The sequence below is a fragment of the Doryrhamphus excisus genome, chromosome 5, assembly GCF_030265055.1.
Source record: "Doryrhamphus excisus isolate RoL2022-K1 chromosome 5, RoL_Dexc_1.0, whole genome shotgun sequence".
NCBI lineage: Eukaryota > Metazoa > Chordata > Actinopteri > Syngnathiformes > Syngnathidae > Doryrhamphus > Doryrhamphus excisus.
This window is the reverse complement of record NC_080470.1, coordinates 4044307-4065850: the sequence shown is the minus strand read 5'-3', so window position 1 is coordinate 4065850 and position 21544 is coordinate 4044307. Positions and strand designations below refer to the sequence as shown.

The following is a 21544-nucleotide window of genomic DNA, read 5'->3' as shown; positions in this document are numbered from 1 at the left end:
GGTTGCTGACCCCTGGTCTAGGTACTAGACTCTTTCAGCTATTTGGATGCAATACTGATGAAATACCACAGATAATGTGTACTTCAACCAAAACTAATATCCAACTAAATATTGCAATTTTTGACGACATTGGAGTTTCCAATGCCTAATGAGGATAAGCGGTATCAATAATTATCACATACTACAGTATTAATTGGCCCTGTACCCTAGAAAAGTACCCGGAAAAAGGCCGAAATGATACTGTGCAGTGATACTGATCAGTATCAGTATCAGGCCCGGTATCATGCCCCCGCGTGCCAGTATCAGCCATGATACTGACACTTGGGGGCATGATACCATGACATATCTCCTGTGGTGGAGTGAACACATGCGTATTCGTGAAATTTGCGTGAAATATGCATTTTCTGAATCGGGATACCGATATCAACCGGGCCGATAATTATGGTCCATCCCTCGTAATTATTGCAAATGTTTATATTTTAAAAAAATCTTGCAACTTTCAGGCATGGGTCACCTGTCCTAATAAACATAAGTATAAATGTTCATAGGGCTGCACGCTGCCGAGTGGTTAGCGCGCAGGCCTCCCTCACAGCTAGGACACCCGAGTTCAATTCCACCCTCAGCGATCTCTGTGTGGAGTTTGCGTGTTCTCCCCGTGCATGCGTGGGTTTTCTCCGGGTACTCCGGTTTCCTCCCACATTCCAAAAACATGCTAGGTTAATTAGCGACTCCAAATTGTCCATAGGTATGAATGTGAGTGTGAATGGTTGTTTGTCTACATATATGTATCAGCCATGATATTGACACTTGGGGGCATGATACCTGGCCTGATACCAGACAAACCATGTGATAACCTACGTATAATGACGGCTGGATGGTGTTTCCAATGAATTAGAGACTTTAGATATCTGCCTCATGCGGCCATTATCCTCTGCACACTGTGACTTCTATACATCTAAACAGAAACAGCAGGAGCTTTTCAGGGCTTTATACTTGCTCAAGGAACCGTTTTAAAGTGTTCAGAACCTGCACAAAGATGCTGCTTCTCTGTACAGATTGCTGAGACCATGTGACCGGGAGAGATGGGCATTCACTATACTTTTATTAAGGCGACTTATGATACTACAGTGACGGGTGTTATGTCATGTTATGTCCATGACAACATCGACATCTGGACGTTGATTGGATTGTGTCACGGATGTAAAACAAACCGCAACATGTTTGTTTGTGTGTGTAGACAATGAAGCCTCTAAGAAGAAAAAAAAAAAATGAGATGCATGCACATATGGAAGCTTCTTTTCTCCGAGGGTATTCATCTTGGTACACAGTAAGTCTGACCTCCAGCTCCATGTCCCTGAGTGTCTATTTTTTTTTTTTTTTGTCTCGAGGGTAGGAGAGGGGGCGTAAGAAAACAAGCCCACTGAATGGCTCCCACAGTGACAGTGGAAAGCCATCAGCTACAGCGTTGGGAGGCAGACGTGTGACTTTGGCTGGGTCAATTGTACACAGCAGAGACACCGTTGCCCCAACTTCTCTGTTCATACATGTCAGTGCTTCAAGGTGGAACAAAAATGGAGACTATATGTTCACTATGACATATTCACTATGTGAGCTGTACACAAACAAATTGTATGTTTGTGACATTTATTCAATTGAAAGAATTGCTTAGGGCTGATGTTTGAATTCCACTTTAGTGCCTGGATTGTGGATTGTTACACGAGGCTGTTTAAGGCATGATTATTCCCGTCACACACAACCTAGAACTGCCATTTTTAACATTGGGTAATTATTAGGGATGTCCGATTTTTTGTATGAATTTTGGACATCGTCATGGGTAACATGACATATCTCCTGTGGTGGAGTGAACACATGTGTTTTCGTGAAATTTGCATGAAATATGCGTTTTTTGAATCGGGATACCGATATCAACCGGGCCGATAATTATGGTACATCCCTCGTAATTATTGCAAATGTTTATATTTAAAAAATCTTGCAACTTTCAGGCATGGGTCACCTGTCCTATTAAACATAAGTATAAACGTTCATAGGGCTGCACGGCGCCGAGTGGTTAGCGTGCAGGCCTCACAGCTAAGACACCCGAGTTCAATTCCACCCTCAGCCATGTCTGTGTGGCGTTTGCGTGTTCTCATAACAATTAGTTAAATAGAACTAGCATTACTACGGGTGTTGAATCATTTTAAGTTGGGAGAGTAATTGATGATGTACTTCAATGCGATGGTAATATTAGTGCAGTGAGTGCAATGCCCCACCGGCGTATGTACTTTTATTGCAAATTGAGGACTTTTAATGTCGCCAGTTGTTTTATGATCATGTTTTACTCTTGTTTTATTGAAGCGGTTTTATTTTTTGTTTCCATCTGCTGGTTTGGGTCTATTACTCTGACAAATAAGGAGAGGCTGGAACACTTTGTGAGAATAGCATTAACCTTGAAGGACTTGCACTCTTACACAAAACAACGGCCACAAAGAAAAGTACAGACTATACGAGGCGAATGCACTCTGCCTCTTCATGCAGACTACAAGATGCGGTGTCGGACTAACCATTGGACTCCCCAACAGCATCATGTGACTTGTTTTGAGTTTAAAGTGTGTGTAGTTTTGTGTGTGTATGCGACTATTAGTTTTGTTACTCCTGACTGTACAACATAATGGATTGGTGGATTTTTGTTTTATTTTGGCTTACTAAGAGGACTTGAGTGGACTTATTTTTGCTACTCGATGAATAGGTCTGTATTGTCAACAGAACATGAAGAAAGAAAATCTTCTTGAAGTGGGACATGGCCAATATTCTGTCTCGTGTTCATGTTCTCAATCCCCACCTTAACAGTGTTACAAACTCCATTTCATGGTAAGTTTACGTTTAGCTAAATATGCGGTACGGCTGACGGCTGATCGGGTGACAATGTTAATACAGTAAACCTCGGATATATCGGAAATTCGCTCACAACGGACAGATAAAAAAGAACCGATTTTTCTGAAATGCATTTCCAATAAAAATTCATTGCATATATCGGATTTTTTATAACGGATTTCGCCTATTTCGGACAAAATCTCCAGTCCCGTTCCAATGCATTTCCATTAAATTTCCCTCGCATATATCGGATGGCCGCATCGTGGCGCTCCGATTCGCCGAATCGTGACAGGCCGCTATACGACGTCATTTGCAGCGTTTGCAGCGTTGCCTGCGCGTCCAGGTACATTGGAAACATAACATAACGGATAAAATCCGATATACCGGATATAAATCCGATATATGCGTAAAACGGACATTTTCCGGTATACGCATATAACGGATTTCGCTTATATCGGACAAAACCAGTGGGAACAATTGAATCCGATATATCCGAGGTTTACTGTAGTTTTACCAACGTAACACTCGCACATGCACTAGCACTGTGGTTTGTTGTCAGCTAATGATAGCGATTTGGCAAAGTTTAGCTACTAACAGCAGCTTTAAATTAATGTAAAGCCTATCATAACCGCACAATGAGTCCATATTGTTGGTGAGACTGCTTTTGTGTGTGCACACATGCTACGAACATGGAATTGTCAACTCTTAGTTGTGGTGTTTTTTTGTTTGCACAATCTGTTCTTTTAAACCACTATAAGTAACATATGGTAGCTGGTGGTGCTGTACTTATATTTGTTTGGAGCCAGTTGCATACAGTCTCTTTAATAATATTCAGAATAACATAAAGGGGTCGCACGGCGGACTAGTGGTTAGCGCGCAGACCTCACAACTAGGAGACCAGGGTTCAATTCCACCCTCTGCGATCTCTGTGTGGAGTTTGCATGTTCTCCCCGTGCATGCGTGGGTTTTCTCCGGATACTCCGGTTTCCTCCCACATTCCAAAAACATGCTAGGTTAATTGGCGACTCCAAATTGTCCATAGGTATGAATGTGAATGTGAATGGTTGTTTGTTTATATGTGCCCTGTGATTGGCTGGCGACAGCTGGGATAGGCTCCAGCACCCCCGCGACCCTTGTGAGGATAAGTGGCATAGGAAAAATAACAATAATACTAAACATTTGCTATTCCCTTGATTATGCCCTGCTTCAGCAAGACTATAGTTGTTATCTTAACATAGTTCTAATGTTTTAGGCTGCCATTTTTTTGAACTCCCACTAAAACATGGTGACAAAAATGCACTGTACACATCTGTGATTTTTACAAAAAATACATTAACAATACATTTTTAGTGATTCAATCACGGAATTACAAGTTCTTACAAATTCATCTCCATTTTGCAAAGGGCTGATGTCTATTCCAGAAATTTTCAGTTAGTTGCATCTTCGTTTTTTTTGTGTGAAGTGTTGGCTTAATTTATCACACCCTTGGAGACTAAGCAGAGCATCTTTGTAGCATTTCATGGTCATTTGCTTCGCTCTTGTGATCATTAAAGTTTTGCACATTGACTACTCTGCTTTAAATTAATTTCACAAGGGAAATTGCATTTCTATTGTTGTTTGCCAGTAATTATTTGTGTTGGTATCCAGACAACATTATTTTTCACTCTAATGGAGATGTGCAAACTAAAGAATACCTTTCTAGTTTAGATTTCACTTTTTGTTATAACACGAAATGAAACTGTGTTTAGTTCCAGCTTGTACAAGCATCCCAGCAAAAACATTTTAGTGTAAACGCAATAAAACGGCTTCAATACTACACAGAGATATACACCTCTTCTTCTACTGTGTGTGGACCTAATGCATTTTTCCAAAGTTGTAATATTAACATATTGTAGATGATGGCATTTGCTGCCTTGGAATGGAAGTGAAGCTCATTCACACATTCATGATGCGGCATGCAGAGTTTAGTACCTTGCTGAAGGAAACAGCGGGGGGGCAACTGGGAACTGAATGTGCAACCTTTTATTCAGGTACTTCAGGTACCTGAATAAAAAATTATTCAAGATTAAAACCCTAGCATTTGTAGGCAGCTGGTCGTCGTGTGTCGGGTATCCTGCTGTGCAGTTATTGTCTATAGTAGGGGTGTCCAAACTTTCTAAAGCAAATGAAACTGCTTTGATACCAACATATGTGTCGATATGCTAAGAAGCTATACAGTATATGTTTGAAGAAAAATATGATATAGATGGAAAAGCATATTGTTAATATTTATATAGTCTGTATTTAATGTGGAAAAAAAAACAGCAATAATTGACAAAAAATTTTATTATTTTAAATAATCTTAATAAAAAATTACATTATTTTGCAGTGTTTGTTTCTCATCGGGGGCGGCTAGTGGTTAGCGCGCAGACCTCACAGCTAGGAGACCAGGGTTCAATTCCACCTTCGGCCATCTCTGTATGGAGTTTGCATGTTATCCCCGTGCATGCGTGGGTTTTCTCCGGGTACTCCGGTTTCCTCCCACATTCCAAAAACATGCTAGGTTAATTGGTGACTCCAAATTATCCATAGGTATGAATGTGAGTGTGAATGGTTGTCTGTCAATATGTGCCCTGTGATTGGCTGGTCGCCTGAAGACAGCTGGGATAGGCTCCAGCACCCCCGCGACCCTCGTGAGGAAAAGCGGTAGAAAATTAATGAATGAATGAAATTGAGCTGCATGGCGGACGAGTGGTTAGCGCAGAGGACTCACAGCTAGGAGACCCGAGTTCAATTCCACCCTTGGCCAGCTCTGTGTGGAGTTTCCCCGTGCATGCGTGGGTTTTCTCCGGGTACTCCGGTATCCTCCCACATTCCAAAAACATGCTAGGTTAATTGGCGACTCCAAATTGTCCATAGGTATGAATGTGAGTGTGAATGGTTGTTTGTCTATATGTGCCCTGTGATTGGCTGGCCCCCCGCGGCAGAAAATGAATGAATGAATTATTTTCATTCATCCAGGTCATTGTATTCTCAGGGCATCGCAACTGGACTGTTCAGGTTGTCTTACATCCAATCAGGTTTCAACAGTTCATTAGTTCATTATGTTACAATGGTATTCTCATAAAATCTCATTTTAACTTTACCTTTTTTTTTTTTTTTAATATTTCCCAACTTTGCTGTTGCTGTGTTTTTCTTGTTTTTAGTTTTACAATGCGCCACGGGCCATTAAAAATCAGCTGTGGGACGCAAATGGCCCCCCCTGGTCACACATTTAGGACACCCCTCGTCCATAGAATGGCATTTAAAAATGTCAATGCATAGTTTCAGGGTCTGTCTGAGTTCAGGTCAGGTGGCAGTGAGTGACTGATGGATATGGATGGGGTGGGGTTGAATGGCAAAGGCAGTCTCTCGTAACGTATTTGTGTTGGAGTAAGTCAGAGTATACACTGATGATGATGATATGTCTCAGCATGGTCTCAAAGATGGTGTTCTTAGAGAGGCTACAACACACACACACGTACTTTATGGTTATTGTCATTATTGTCATGTGTTGCATCCTTGGAGGCGAGTTGTAAAGAAAAACTACCTGCATGCACATACTCATCCCAACTGACACTGTTAAGCACAGAATGTGTGCTTATGATCTCATATATAGTTGTGGTGCTTAAGCGTGACACATTATCTGCATTACTAATTATATACTGTATCACGGCAAAACAACTTAAAGCAAGCAAAGAGAGCGTGAGTGGCTACTCTTACCATCATTCGCCTCCTCCTCTTCGGCGGGTGAGGCCAGTTGTCCTTCCTTGCTTTTCTCTGCCTCCCTCTGAAGACTCACCACCTCATACACAGCATCACTCTGGCCTGTCCTCTCTGTTCCATGCTGTATGCACACACACACACACAACATGTTTGCAGTGCATTGTACATACATTGTTGTAGAATGAAAACCCAATGTCGACTTCTATGATTTTGACTTTTTATCATAATTTGAATCTCAGTGTTCTACTGGAGGTTAGCACGCAGACCTCACAGCTAGGGGACCAGGGTTCAATTCCACCCTCGGCCATCTCTGTGTGGTGTTTACATGTTCTCCCCATGCATGCGTGGGTTTTCTCCGGGTACTCCGGTTTCCTCCCACATTCCAAAAAACATGCTAGGTTAATTGACGACTTCAAATTGTCCATAGGTATGAATGTGAGTGTGAATGGTTGTTTGTCTATATGTGCCCTGTGATTGGCTGGAGACCAGTCCAGGGTGTACCCCGCCTCTCGCCCGAAGACAGCTGGGATAGGCTCCAGCACCCCCGCGACCCTTGTGAGGAAAAAGCGGTAGAAAATGAATGAATGAATGAATGAATGAATGAATGTTCTACTGGAAGTAGCTAAACATCCCCCCGTTTTCGTATGATTCAGTGTTCAGCAAAATATTTTGCCTTGGTTTTCATACACTGTCTCAGTTTACGTACAGCATTGCACACAAACTAGCCCATATGCCAGGTACTGTATTGTTCCACGAAATTGCCTAAACAAACCATACTATGTGTTGCTCGCTCATTTTCTATGCGTTTTTTAATGAGTGTGACTGCTAAATAATCCACCATGCCACCGCCAAAGTTGCATGTAAGTTATGTCCGCATCAAAAATAAGTCCCATAAATTTGTATGTCCTTATTTTGCATGTAAATCCATCAATTATTTCTCTAAAATTCATTCATTCATTTTCTACCGCTTTTCCTCACAAGGATCACAGGGGATGCTGGAGCCTATCCCAGCTGTCTTCTTACGAGAGGCAGGGTACACCCTGGACTGGTGGCCAGCCAATCACAGGGCACATATATACAAACAACCATTCACACTCACATTCATACCTATGGACAATTTGGAGTCGCTAATTAACCTAGCATGTTTTTGGAATGTGGGAGGAAACCGGAGTACCCGGAGAAAACCCACGCATGCACGGGGAGAACATGTAAACTCCACACAGAGAGGGTGGAATTGAACCCTGGTCTCCTAGCAGTGATGTCTGCACGCTAACCACTCGACCACAGTGTTGCCCTAATTTCTCTAAAATGTACTTTAAAAATGTATATTTTGGGGGGCATCCAGAAAGGATTACATTATGTTTTCATATTTTTCGGTTTTCGTGTTATGTTTTGGAATGAAAACAGAGGTACCACCAAATCTATGATATTTGGAACTTTTATGAAAATATTTTTTTTTCTGGGGAAGATAAAGTTGAGGTGAATTTTCAGCTGAATTTGAAATCTCAACATCTAGCACACAATGTGAGGTTTTACTTAGGAGTGACATTAAAGGTAAACTTGTAGTATTTTTTATTATATGTAGTATTTTTCCAACACATTTTATGATTCAGTCCAAGAGCATAATATATTCCATAAATGCACAGGAGAAGAAAAACCTGACCATGGGTGTCATAGGCACCTGATGTTTATTCCTAGTCTATTCACTGTAATGCTTTAGCCTCTCTCCTGCACCTGCTAAAGTGGATCAATGAGCTTTGATGCAGTATCGATCTACCCACTCGAGTAACATCTCATTTTTCAAGTCACTGATGAGAACAAAAATTGGAAGACGATAACATATGGCAAGTTTTTAGAATAAATCCAAACAGACAGGGCATGATTTTGCTTTGCTGTGGTCTGAATTAACTCAAAAGAAAAAAAGGGACATAAAGGGATGTTGGTCTGATGTAAAATGCAAATACACTTGAAAAATCCTGGCCTTCTGTCGCTTTGCAGGGAATTTTTGGTTGTAATATTAACTGTAACTGTAATCTTCTGTGAAAAGATTTGCGATGGAAGTCATTATTGATGTGCTTTCTGCTAAACAGACAATATTGCCAAAGTACAGAAACTTTGGAAATCCAACAGCAATTGTTCCCTTTCGTGTCCTCCACCATCACGTGTGTTAATTAATGTGACAAGTGCCTTGAACGCCTTCCATTTTGTTTCTAACACACACCAGCTGCAAAGCAAGCAGCTAGGCTATATTTATGGGGTAAAATTGTGTATCAATATTTAAAAATGATGTGGTGTCCAAACATCATGATAGTTATCAGTGATAAGAAGGTTTTATTTGCCTCTATTTTTCATTAACTTAATGGTAATGGTTTTATTTCATTTGAACATGCATCATATTACAATTTAGTGCATCCCATAATCAGTTCACAGTTCCACATGTCCAAAAGGAGTAGGAAGAAGCAAAGCTTATTAAATCCTACCCCTCCATCTGGTTCTTTTACAATCAGTAACTGTTACATTTGTTCACTTCCTGCTTTCCATAATACAGTTTAAGGTTTTTTTGGTTTGTTTTTTTAATAATGCACCTGAAAAAAAATTAAAAAATCAAATAAGAATGCAAGATATACGCCACAAGTGACTTCATATCATATGACTATCATATTTCATGAACAATGTATAGAAATATTTAAATTGTGAATCTTTTCAGGTAAAACGATCCAATAAAATGACGTACTTCATACGCATGTGTCCTGATTGACATCTTCCTCACCACACAATATTATCTTTTAATTAGCTCTTAACCTGTGCACCGGTCTTCCATTTACTAAAGGAGATAACTCCAGAGGCAATCAGGCGTACAAGTCAGACTGCCGCCGTTAATTACCAACACGGCAATAATGAGACCGAGCCACTTATTACCTTGCTACAATGTAAAGCTTACCCACACTCCACTGCTTTGCCAGCTCCCCATGGCTCACTAAAGTAGTAGTCTTTTATTTTTTCCGGTTTTATTTTAATTTTTTTAACTGGATGGTAATGTGTTGGACAATGTGCTTTCATTTCACGGCACATTCTAACCACAGAAGTTGTCAGGAAATCCACATATTACTGGGAAGGTGAAGGAAACATTCAAAATTGACTGCAAATTTGATGTTAAAATATATACAGCGCCATAGGAAGCAGCAAAAAATCATGACCAAGTGTTCTTAGGACAAATTACCAGAAAATGTCAGTCATGGCTATAAAGTCACTCTTATCCGGGAATCAAACAATGATTACTGTTTCGTTGACTATGGGCTGTTATTAGTAGTATTCTGTGTAGTATTCTGGTCACTAGGCACGAGTAATGTTACATTGATGAGGCATTACCTTACATTATACTACCTTAACTTGCAGCCAGGTGTGTAGAGTCGGAAATGACGTGGAGAAAAAAAAGGATCCTCCCATTCATTGTGGGAGTGGTATGTTTTTGTCTTCTTACTTTGTCTTTCTTCCCCACTCAGTCTCACAGAGTTGGCCGAGGGTGGGATCGATACTAATAATTAGTGAATGAATAAATAATCTAATAAAATGAGTTCTCCTCCTATTTTGTGTGGAAGTGGTAACTTTTTGGCTTCTTATTTTGTCTTTCCCCACACTCGGCCATCTCTTGTGTGGAGTTTGCATGTTCTCTCCGTGCATGCATGGGTTTTCTCCGGGTACTCCGGTTTCCTCCCACATTCCAAAAACATGCTAGGTTAATTGGCGACTCCAAATTGTCCATAGGTATGAATGTGAGTGTGAATGGTTGTTTGTCTATATGTGCCCTGTGATTGGCTGGCGAACAATCCAGGGTGTACCCCGCCCCCCGGTAGAAAATGAATGAATGAATGAATGAAAACTGATTGTCGGTCACTGAAAACCCATTCACATGACCCCCATAGGATCTGTGGACCATTTTATTTTATTTTATTTTATTTCGGACAGTGACTTGACCAAATGTGCTTTATGCAAGCTTACCTGTCTGAGTTTGAGGTAAAAGGTCTCGCTGAAGGTCTTGCGACTGAAGTACCAGAAACGTTCATTTGACGGATAAACCCTGGCTAAAGTTTCCAGCAAGAAGCGAACTGGCTCCACCACCTCAGTTACAACCAGGTCCACCGCTACGGTCATGTAAACTTGCTTGTCTGTAAAGTCGAGGAAAAAAGAAGAAAAGCATTGCTGGAGGTGATACATGATTTAAAAAATTTCTCAGGCATCATTAACATTGGTTCAGTCAAGATCTGTGAGTACCAACTATTTATCCGATGCAGTTTTCAAACAAGAGAGTGCATGTGTGTGCAGTCTATTTTGCAATACCTCAAGTAAGAAGGCTTTGACAGACCTGCCATCTCACCTTGAAGTCAAACTCACCGAGTCATCCAGTCAGCAAGTTGCCACGTTCTCTAATTTGTTGGCTTTAATGGATTCAGTGAGGCAATGCAGCCTGGCAGCCATGCTGCGCCAGCCACCAGATCATACTGGGTAAAAATGTCCTCATCATCGACAAAATCCAGTCATTAGAAAACCTCATTTGAAAACATGATGTTTGTGACATAATTTAGAGGATTTATGATGACAGTCATAGCATGAAGGCCCTGGGTCTAACATCCTATGGTTTCATGTTCTTACGGTGCAACTCTGGGTTGTCTCTCACAGACCTCAACAGCTAGGAGACCAGGGTTCAATTCCACCCTCGGCTATCTCTGTGTGGAGTTTGCATGTTCTCCCCGTGCATGCGTGGGTTTTCTCCGGGTACTCCGGTTTCCTCCCACATTCCAAAAAAACATGCTAGGTTAATTGGTGACTCCAAATTGTCCATAGGTATGAATGTGAGTGTGAATGGTTGTTTGTCTATATGTGCCCTGTGATTGGCTGGCGACCAGTCCAGGGTGTACCCCGCCTCTCGCCCAAAGACAGCTGGGATAGGCTCCAGCACCCCCGCGACCCTCGTGAGGAAAGAAGCGGTAGAAAATGAATTAATGAATATTTAACTCGTGTTTTCAACCAGCCATTTTTGATGATTTTGCCACATTTTTGAAGGTAAATGAATACTGTGTTCTCGGACTTCATAGACAATGGTAGATACCAAAAGAAATATTAGACTCTCATCTTTCATAAAAAAAAAAAAGTTTGTTTTTACTATTTTCCGGTCTTTAGTAATCAGCAGTAGAACACAGGTTTCAGCAAAGTATTAGCTCTCAACAAAAGATACAATTCAAATTAAATTTTGTCATATATAGAGCCAAAATGTCTACAAAAAATGATTACACAGCATAAACAACACAAAAATATATTTTTTTACAAATAAAACAACATAAACTATTTACAATTTTCACATTTGCAACTGAACTGAGTGTGTGCAGCCGTTAAAAATCTCGCTTCAATGCGTAAACTCCTTCATGCAACATGGCGAGATGGCTTTCCACTTCCTGGTTGCTATGCAGCATGTATTTCAGTGGCAGAGATGCAGGCCGAGTTCTTAGAAAATGCAATTCTGACACCTTGTGGTTGTTTTTCCGGTTTAAAACTGCTTCAAACATGCTCTGTCCTATTGTAGACTGGCATCATCAAAAAAATTTTTTTAAAGTAAAAGACTTATGAAGGGCGGCACAGCGGTCTAGTGGTTAGAGCGCAGACCTCACAGCTAGGAGACCCGGGTTCAATTCCACCCTCTACTCCGGTACTCTGGTTTCCTCCCACATTCCAAAAACTTAATTGGTGACTCAAAAATTGTCCATAGCTATGAATGTGAGTGTGAATGGTTGTTTGTCTATATGTGCCCTGTGATTGGCTGGCCACCAGTCCAGGGTGTACCCCGCCTCTCGCCCAAAGACAGCTGGGATAGGATTCAGCACCCCGTGAGGAAAAGCGGTAGAAAATGAATGAATGAAGACTTATGAATACATCTTTGGAAGTGAACGGTCGGCTTGATATTTTCTGCAGTTTTCTGCATTAAGTATTTTCGAATTGGTTAAATTAACTCAATATTTCCGCCTAAAATGTGATTTTGAACACTTTGGTTTTCTCAACTTATTTAACATGAAGAAAAAGCATCTAAGACTCTTATTAGATTGAAATATAAATACAATTTAATTAAAACATTTTGATGAACTCATTTTATAATTGTAATCCCATAAAAGTTTGCTAATAAAGTGGAAAAAAAGCCCAGTTTTCTCACATTATGAAGAGCTCAGTCAGGCAAAACAAAGTCATTAAGTGCAATGTGTATAAAACTCAGTGACCCACATGACAGCACGAATGATGCAAACGCGAAAGTGCAAAGTGAATTAGATTTAAAAAAATAAATAAAATAATAATCGCCAACTGCTGCATTTAATTCAGTTTCTCACATGAGTGATTATCCACATTTGCTCGACGGTGTGTTCACGCTCGTGTGGGAAAAGGTGTTGCCAAGCTCTGACATGCTATGGGTCACAGGACCTGCCTGACGCAAGACTACATGTTAAGCTGTACAATGAATAGTAACTAATACAATGTGAACACGATCCAAATAAAAACTATGACTGGTGACCTTTAGCACACAAAATGATTTCTGCCGCAGGAAACTGATGACTATGACTCTAAAGTACATCCTAGCCTTCCTTGGGAATCATATATACAGTAGACTGACAAAAGTAACATTTTGGTATCTAAATCATCCTTATACCACAGATATTTTTGAAAATCAATTAAAGAGCCTATGAGCTAGTATCGGTGGTATTAATATTTCAGTATTAATGCGGGGCTGTTTCATTCCAACACTTGAAGAGGGAGGCTTTTGTGGGTTTAGTTCCCAAGAGGAGGAGGAGGACAGCTGTGACTGACTTTTCTGGTAGGTTAATGGTTAACCAGCCGTGCTACGCAGTTTAAAAAAAAAAAAAAAAAAACTCAGTGTAACACATTTCTATGTATAAATATCCCATGCCACAACACCTGCAGCCTACAGATTGGTATATGTATGGTCTATATCAGGGGTCTCAAACTCAATTTACTTGGGGGCCACTGGAGCTAGGGTCTGGGCGAGGCTGGGCGGCATCAGGTTTTTCCCAACAAAAAACGCATTTATTAAAAACAGAAAAATGAATAAACTTTGCTTTTGTTCCGATTTTCTACAAGAAAAGCTCTGATAAAACATTCCACTGTTCTCAAATATCTTAATTTTTCTACACAAAATAAGATGAAAATAAATAAATCAAATCAAGAATAAAAAAAAATCAATCAATCAGTAATAAATAAATATAATAATAAAACGGCAAATAATAAAAACTTAAGAAACCACATATAGTTGGTGGGTAGACAAATTATTTTTTTTCAGATTAAAATGAACAAAGCATTATTAGAGCCCTGTAGACATGACAAAACACGACTATAGTCACATTTATTCTCTTTTTATTTACAACATATTGCGCAACTGCAGGGTCTTGAGACACATGCTAACTCACAAACTAGAGAGCTAGCAACCTAAACGGTAGCCTTCAAGTTATTTCCTTTAAACTTAAATAGCCAAAAACTTACCACTTCCACACGGATAGGGAGGATAACTATTAACAGTTATTTAACCTTTAACATGAACATTAATCAAATGTAATAATTTTTTCTGGGTACATGATACCATACAGCATCCATATCAAACTTGCGCGGGCTGCACTAACATTAAACTTTCATATCAACGCGGGGGCCTCAAACTAGTGTCCTGCGGGCCACATTTAGCCCGCGGGTCACGTGTTTGAGACCCCTGGTCTATATGTATATGTGTTTATTTTTCTCTTTACATGTAGTGGGTGTGGCTTAAATACCAGTGTGTTCTGTAATCTAGAAATGACAGTAAGCGAAACAAACAAACCTTTTGGTGTGTCCTCGTTCAGGGGCTGGAAGGCTGCCATATTGGGGTTCCATGTTCCTGTGATCACATACGCTTTTCCATCTGAGCTCTTCCCCATCGACTCCTGAGCAAGTGATGAATATTGACATTGGTTCATTTACTATTAACTCTATTTTTGGTAAATAGTTTACAAGGTTTTATGCAGTCAGGAAGATAAACAAATGAGTTCATACGTCTGCATTTGACAAAGAAGTCAGTTCTTACCATGTCGAGCAAATGCATGTCGCTATTGCAAACTTTCTGTCCTGGACTCAGTAGCATTCCAAAACACCTAAAAAGGAAAACACAAACGTAGCATAATTAATTCCTTCAGTATAAAATATATTCTAATGAAGAACAATGCCACCATCATATGTGCAGTACAGGACAGGCTTTCAAGTCCAGGGTGCCATCTAGTGGTCAGATGGAGGATATCTCAAACATGTTTTAAAAGGCACAACAGAAAAGGGCAGCTTGTCTATCGCCCCTGTGATGAAAACCGGAGGTAAGCAACTGGGAAGCGGTGAGGATGACCTAGTTCTTTGGTGCAGGCATGCAGCAAGAGTGTATGGATAAGACTAATGAAACTACAGGAAGTTGAAAGTGCTTTAAGCACACGTTACAATATTCTGGTGCATCATTTTTGAAGTTATCCTTTTTAATGGTTTTCACACAATTAACTACCTTCCTCTCATAGTACAGACAGACATTTACAAACTGAAACAAGCAAAAAAAAACAGGAATATTTAATTACTTGTGCATTCTGACACATTGGATCATATGGTTTCTCACCTCTCAATGCCGAGTTCTTTGTTGCCCATTTGCTGCACTGTAATCACAACTTTCTTCTGAACACTCTGTCGCAGCTTGAAGTATAATTTGTCTCTGTCCTTGGGGACTGGACTGTAAAAAGACAGAAAGAAAGGGCGGTGGTATTAAACGCAAACCTTCTGTCATACAGTATGGTATCCTTCTGTGCTTCCTGAGCAGCTGACAGCTCAGTGGGAATGAATAGAGAGGAGATGATACTAGAAATGTAAATTCATCACCAGATTTATCATTATTATGAAAAATTAGGGTGCATTTGTAAAAAAAAAAAAAAAAAAAGGTCATCTGTATTTATTTATATGCATGGTAAGGTAAAACAACTCCATCTATTACACCTGAAACGACTGTCTGATCATAACAAATCTGTGTTGACCAAGTACCTGAAGTTGCCCTTGCCATCATCTTCCTTAACCTCCAGAGAGACAGCGAATATAAAGAGGTCGCTGTCAGGCGGATTTGTCAGAGGCGTGTCTCTGATATCAGCCGGTCGTGAAGATCGACGAAAGGCTGTCGAGAAACTGTACAAGATTCGACTGACCTACATCGAAAAAGGGGAAGAGAGATTAAGGTTAGGTGAGGTAGATGAGGAAGGGCAAAGACGAAGAGAAAAGAGGAAGATGAGTGGAGGGCAAACAGGATTATGAAGACTTTCACATTAATGATTACATAGAATTAAGTTGGTCAATGAAATGATGAAAAAGACAAATAAAAGACTGCCCTCAGCTGGCTTGTCAGTGTACCTGCAGGAGGACTGTAATAAAATGCTTAAAAGTGAAATTAAAACACATTCATAAATTATAGTTTTAGTGTATGTAGGAAATATCCCATAACTGATGTGTGCTTTAGTTGACTAATATATTATTCATATATTATTCATTCATTCATTTTCTACCGCTTTTCCTCACGAGGGTCGCGGGGGTGCTGGAGCCTATCCCAGCTGTGTTCGGGCGAGAGACGGGGTACACCCTGGACTGGTGGCCAGCCAATCACAGGGCACATATAGACAAACAACCATTCACACTCACATTCATACCTATGGACAATTTGGAGTCACCAATTAACCTAGCATGTTTTTGGAATGTGGGAGGAAACCGGAGTACCCGGAGAAAACCCACGCATGCACGGGGAGAACATGCAAACTCCACACAGAGATGGCCGAGGGTGGGGAAAGACAAAATAAGAAGCCAAAAAGTTACCACTTCCACACAAAATAGGAGAACTCATTCATCCATTTTCTACCGCTTATCCTCATGAGGGTTGCAGGGGGTGCTGGAGCCTATCCCAGCTGTCTTTGTCCTGGACTGGTGGCCAGCCAATCACAGGGCACATATAGACAAACAACCATTCACACTCACATTCATACCTATGGACAATTTGGAGTCGCCAATTAACCTAGCATGTTTTTGAAATGTGGGAGGAAACCGGAATACCCGGGGAAAACCCACGCATGCACGGGGAGAACCTGCAAACTCCACACAGAAATGGCTGAGTGTGGAATTGAACTCGGGTCTCCTAGCTGTGAGGCCTGCACGCTAACCACTTGTCCTCAGCATTCATTCATTCATTCATTTTCGCCGCTTTTTCCTCACGAGGGTCGCGGGGGTGCTAGAGCCTATCCCAGGTGTCTTGGGGCGAGAGGCGGGGTACACCCTGGACTGGTGGCCAGCCAATCACAGGGCACATATAGACAAACAACCATTCACACTCACATTCATATCTATGGACAATTTGGAGTCGCCAATTAACCTAGCATGTTCTTGGAATGCGGGAGGAAACCGGAATACCCGGGGAAAACCCACGCATGCACGGGGAGAACATGCAAACTCCACACAGAAATGCCCGAGTGTGGAATTGAACTCGGGTCTCCTAGCTGTGAAGCCTGCACGCTAACCACTCGTCCTCAGAGCATTATTTATTGTTTTTATAGTATGTAGAAGTGGTACTACGTGTTCACCCTCACCCACAAACACATTATAATGGGACTGTCTGTGCAACTTTATTCTCATTACAATTCCGTACCTTAGGTGGTATCATGGCATCATGGTAACACTAGTTGTCATGTGAGGACCTTATTCACAGCCTGGACTAAATGGAATTAGGATCAAAACATCTCCAGCTGGCACTCCAACTTCTAAATGAACATGATGTATTCCGTGAAGTGATACAAACGGTGCGAGCGTGTCGCGGCTGCCGGTGTGATGCCACTTACCGCCTCTTTGATGTGACAGGAGAAGACGTGAATTTGGAAGTCTTCAGAGCTCCGGTAACTCTCGGTGAAGCAAAAGCAGTTGCTTTCCAAAGAACCATCCCGTCCACGAGCACAAAACAAGACCTTGTAAATGGGGAAGGAAGCGATCTCTGTACCCGAGGCCTGGTCCAGAATCCTGGGGAATGACAAATGGTTTCACATATAAGATGTAGTAACACATAAGAATTAATAATCAAACTGATTTAGGTAACAATTTAACATTGTCAATTGTCATATAGTGTAAAAAGACATGAATCACTTAATAATACAACATGTAAATACTCTTAACTTCAATGACAATTGACAAAAGTGTAACGCAGTGGTCACCAACCATTTGTCGAAAGTTTTTTCTTTATTGTGGGTTGTTGGTGTCAACATATGCATATGTGCCTGGAGAGTGGTGAGGCATGTCTATTATGTTTCCTTTATTGACTGTATGTGATTTAAGTCTTGATGTGCTTCGTGCAGCAACAAAACCTTTGCACACCTTTGCCCAATACAGTCATGCCTTGCTACATCAAGGTTCAAACTTCACTCCCACGTGGTTTTTCAATAATTAATTAATCAATGATCACAGTTTCGTGGTTGACTATCCAGTATTATTAGTCAAAATGTATTTAAAGACACGTCATATAGAAATATGTAGTATTCTGGTCTCTAGTTACATAGATGAGACATTACAGTATCATTACAGTTAGATGTCCGATATAATAGAGTGAAGTGTAGAACTTTTTGGGCTCCTTACTTTGTCCTTCACTACTCCAATTGAAACCATTTTCTAACTTTTGAATAAATAAATTAAGCTGCACGGTGCGGGAGTGGGTAGCACGCAGGCCTCACAGCTAGGAGACACAAGTTCAATTCCACCCTCGGCCGTCTCTGTGTGGAGTTTGCATGTTCTCCCCATGCATTACAAAAACATGCTAGGTTAATTGGCGACTCCAAATTGTCCATAGGTATGAATGTGAGTGTGAATGGTTGTTTGTCTATATGTGCCCTGTGATTGGCTGGCCACCAGTCCAGGGGTGTACCCCGCCTCTCGCCCGAAGACAGCTGGGATAGGCTCCTGCACCCCCGCAACCCTCGTGAGGAAAAAGCGGTAGAAAATGAATGAATGAATGAAATTAAGCTGCACGGTGGACAAGTGGTTAGCGCGAAGGCCTCATAGCTAGGAGACCCGAGTTCAATTCCACCCTCGGCCATCTCTGTGTGGAATTTGCATGTTCTCCCCGTGCATGCGTGGGTTTTCTCCGGGTACTCCGGTTTTCTCCCACAATTGGTGACTCCAAATTGTCCATAGGTATGAATGTGAGTGTGAATGGTTGTTTGTCTATATGTGCCCTGTGATTGGCTGGCGACCAGTCCAGGGTGTACCCCGCCTCTCGCCCAAAGACAGCTGGGACAGGCTCCAGCACCCCCCACGACCCTCGTGAGGATAAGCAGTAGAAAATGAATGAATGAAATTGGAGACTAACTAGTTAGCTCTGTAGATTCCTATATGCTATGAGAGGCAGCCATCATGTCGCCTGGGCATCAGTGTTGTGCCGCTTCTGTGACTTAAGTTTGCCAACATTACTCACCTCACAGAGCCATCTGGTCCACAGGGGACATGCAGCGTGATGGGGATTGGGATGGCACTCTCAGCCAGTAAAGTGGCCATTGCTTTCTGAGCTTCAGCTTCATTACGAGGGGCTTTGACCCAGGTGCAGCCCAGATAGGAGAGCTTGTTGAACTGCACGCTATCCTCCTCTTGGTTGGTGGGGCTAGTTGGTGCTGGACAGGGTGGTGATGCATCTGTTGGCAGACATAAATTGTTATCATTGTTTTCTTTTTTTCTTACAGTTACATTTATTTGCAAAACGTACCAATAACAATAGGGGGCCAGTTTCTATAATACATTTGTGTGCAGCTGTATATTGCCAAATGGTTAGTTTATTCCTGGTATGTTACCATGGAAACTAGAAGCTACTAGATAGAGAAAAGGAAAACAAATAAAACAAAATGACTAGAAATATTAAAATAAAAACAGGCGTGTAACAATATATGTAACACTGTAATACATTTTGGGCTGCACGGCGGTCGTGTGGTTAGCGCACAGACCTCACAGCTAGGTGACCCAGGTTCAATTCCACCCTTGGCCATCTCGGTGTGGAGTTTGCTTGTTCTCCCCGTGCATTCCAAAAACATGCTAGGTTAATTGGCGACTCCAAATTGTCCATAGGTATGAATGTGAGTGTGAATGGTTGTTTGTCTATATGTGCCCTGTGATTGGCTGGCGACCAGTCCAGGGTGTACCCCGCCTCTCGCCCAAAGACAGCTGGGCTCCAGCACCCCCTACGACCCTCGTGAGTATAAGCAGTAGAAAATGAATGAATGAATGTAATACATTTTCACTTAATTATGTAATAACGCCTGCATGCATTTTGTAATAACTTTGCAATATGCAATAACTTATAAAATGCGGTGAAATGTATTACATGCATACTTTAACGGATTATTGCATCATTATTACATGCAGCGTTACAAGGAGACAGAATGGCACAGGATGCTATTGTTCATGCTTCACAAACAGGAAATAGAACAATGAGCATAGAAGAAGTTCCACTGCAGACTGGCTTACATTTGAACAAATCATTTCCTCCCAGTTCACGAAAGCACCATCATGAGTGATGGTAAATGTTGCAGTTACTGATTCATGTGAAAGTAAAGCCTGACTAAAATGGATTTCTTGCCTAAGTGGAATTTTGAATTGAATTGAATTGAATTGAATTGAATTCATGAGACGACTGTCTGGAAGACAGCTGCTGCATGTCAACTGCAGCAATGATTATAAATAAGGGCTGATCCAGAACACCACCTGCGGGTTGGAACTCCGGGACTTGGATTTCTGGATTGGTGTGCTTCTCCATCTTTTCCACGCTGCTTTTCTCCACCTTCACTTCGTCATCATCATCCAACACCTCCTCCATGGCTTTCTCCAGCTGCTCACTCCCGTTCCAAGACATCTGTGGGATGTAAATATTGAAGAAAGGGGGTAAAAAGAAAAAGGAGAAGAGGATGTCAATTAGGATAGAGAAGTGCAGGAAGCTGCTTGGACTGTATGAATAATTGAACAACAATCTATAATAATCTATATTACAGTCATGTCCCTAAATAATAAAACAGAGCTGGTGATGTAGCCAGGACTACTACTACTACAACTACTCTTGTGGTGAGTTTCTGACCTTGAGTCTTGGTTTGCCCTCCGAGCCTTGAGGTGACCCAGTAGCAGTGGGTTGTACCAGAACAAACTCCTCGCTGGTGACGGTGGCCACGGACTCTGTGGAACTGCTGACTTTCCGAAGAGTGGAGCTGTCATCCATGGTTGACTCTTCTCTCAGGAAGGTCTGGGGAGACCAGCTTTGAATCTCTCCCCTATCTTCGCCAGGTCAGCCAGCTCGGTATCCTATTTGGATAAGATGGACAGAACATGAAGTTATTGATTTGCAGGTGTTTGTTTCATTTCATGGAACTCACTACATTGATGAACAGATACGTTATAAGTCTGCGGTATGAGGTGTGTGTTAGTTATACAGTAAACCTCGGATATATCGGACTCGGATATATCGGAAATTCGCTCACAACGGACAGATAAAAAAGAACCAATTTTTCTGTAATGCATTTCCAATAAAAGTTCATTGCATATATCGGATTTTTTATAACGGATTTCGCCTATTTCGGACAAAATCTCCAGTCCCGTTCCAATGCATTTCCATTAAATTTCCCTCGCATATATCGGATGGCCGCATCGTGGTGCTCCGATTCGCCGAATCGTGACAGGCCGCTATACGACGTCATTTGCAGCGTTGCCTGCGCGTCCAGGTACATTGGAAACATAGTCAAGGAAGTGCCTTTTTATAACGGATAAAATCCAATTTACGCATATACCGGATATAAATCCGATATATGCGTACAACGGACATTTTCCGGTA

General features: G+C 41.3%; 1 protein-coding gene across 1 annotated transcript in view; it reads right to left on the bottom strand.

Moving 5' to 3' along the window:
* rabgap1l (RAB GTPase activating protein 1-like) overlaps positions 1-21544 on the bottom strand; it is a 113530-nt gene that overhangs the window by 88661 nt on the left and 3325 nt on the right. The window contains exons 2-11 of the mRNA XM_058074388.1: positions 20798-21018; positions 20431-20578; positions 19154-19367; positions 17535-17709; positions 15706-15863; positions 15290-15400; positions 14723-14789; positions 14480-14582; positions 10615-10781; positions 6613-6736 (exon numbers count right to left, since the gene is read on the bottom strand). Of these exons, the coding sequence (XP_057930371.1) occupies positions 6613-6736; positions 10615-10781; positions 14480-14582; positions 14723-14789; positions 15290-15400; positions 15706-15863; positions 17535-17709; positions 19154-19367; positions 20431-20578; positions 20798-20935 (1405 nt within the window). The 5' untranslated portion in view covers positions 20936-21018. The remainder of the gene's footprint in view (positions 1-6612; positions 6737-10614; positions 10782-14479; positions 14583-14722; positions 14790-15289; positions 15401-15705; positions 15864-17534; positions 17710-19153; positions 19368-20430; positions 20579-20797; positions 21019-21544) is intronic.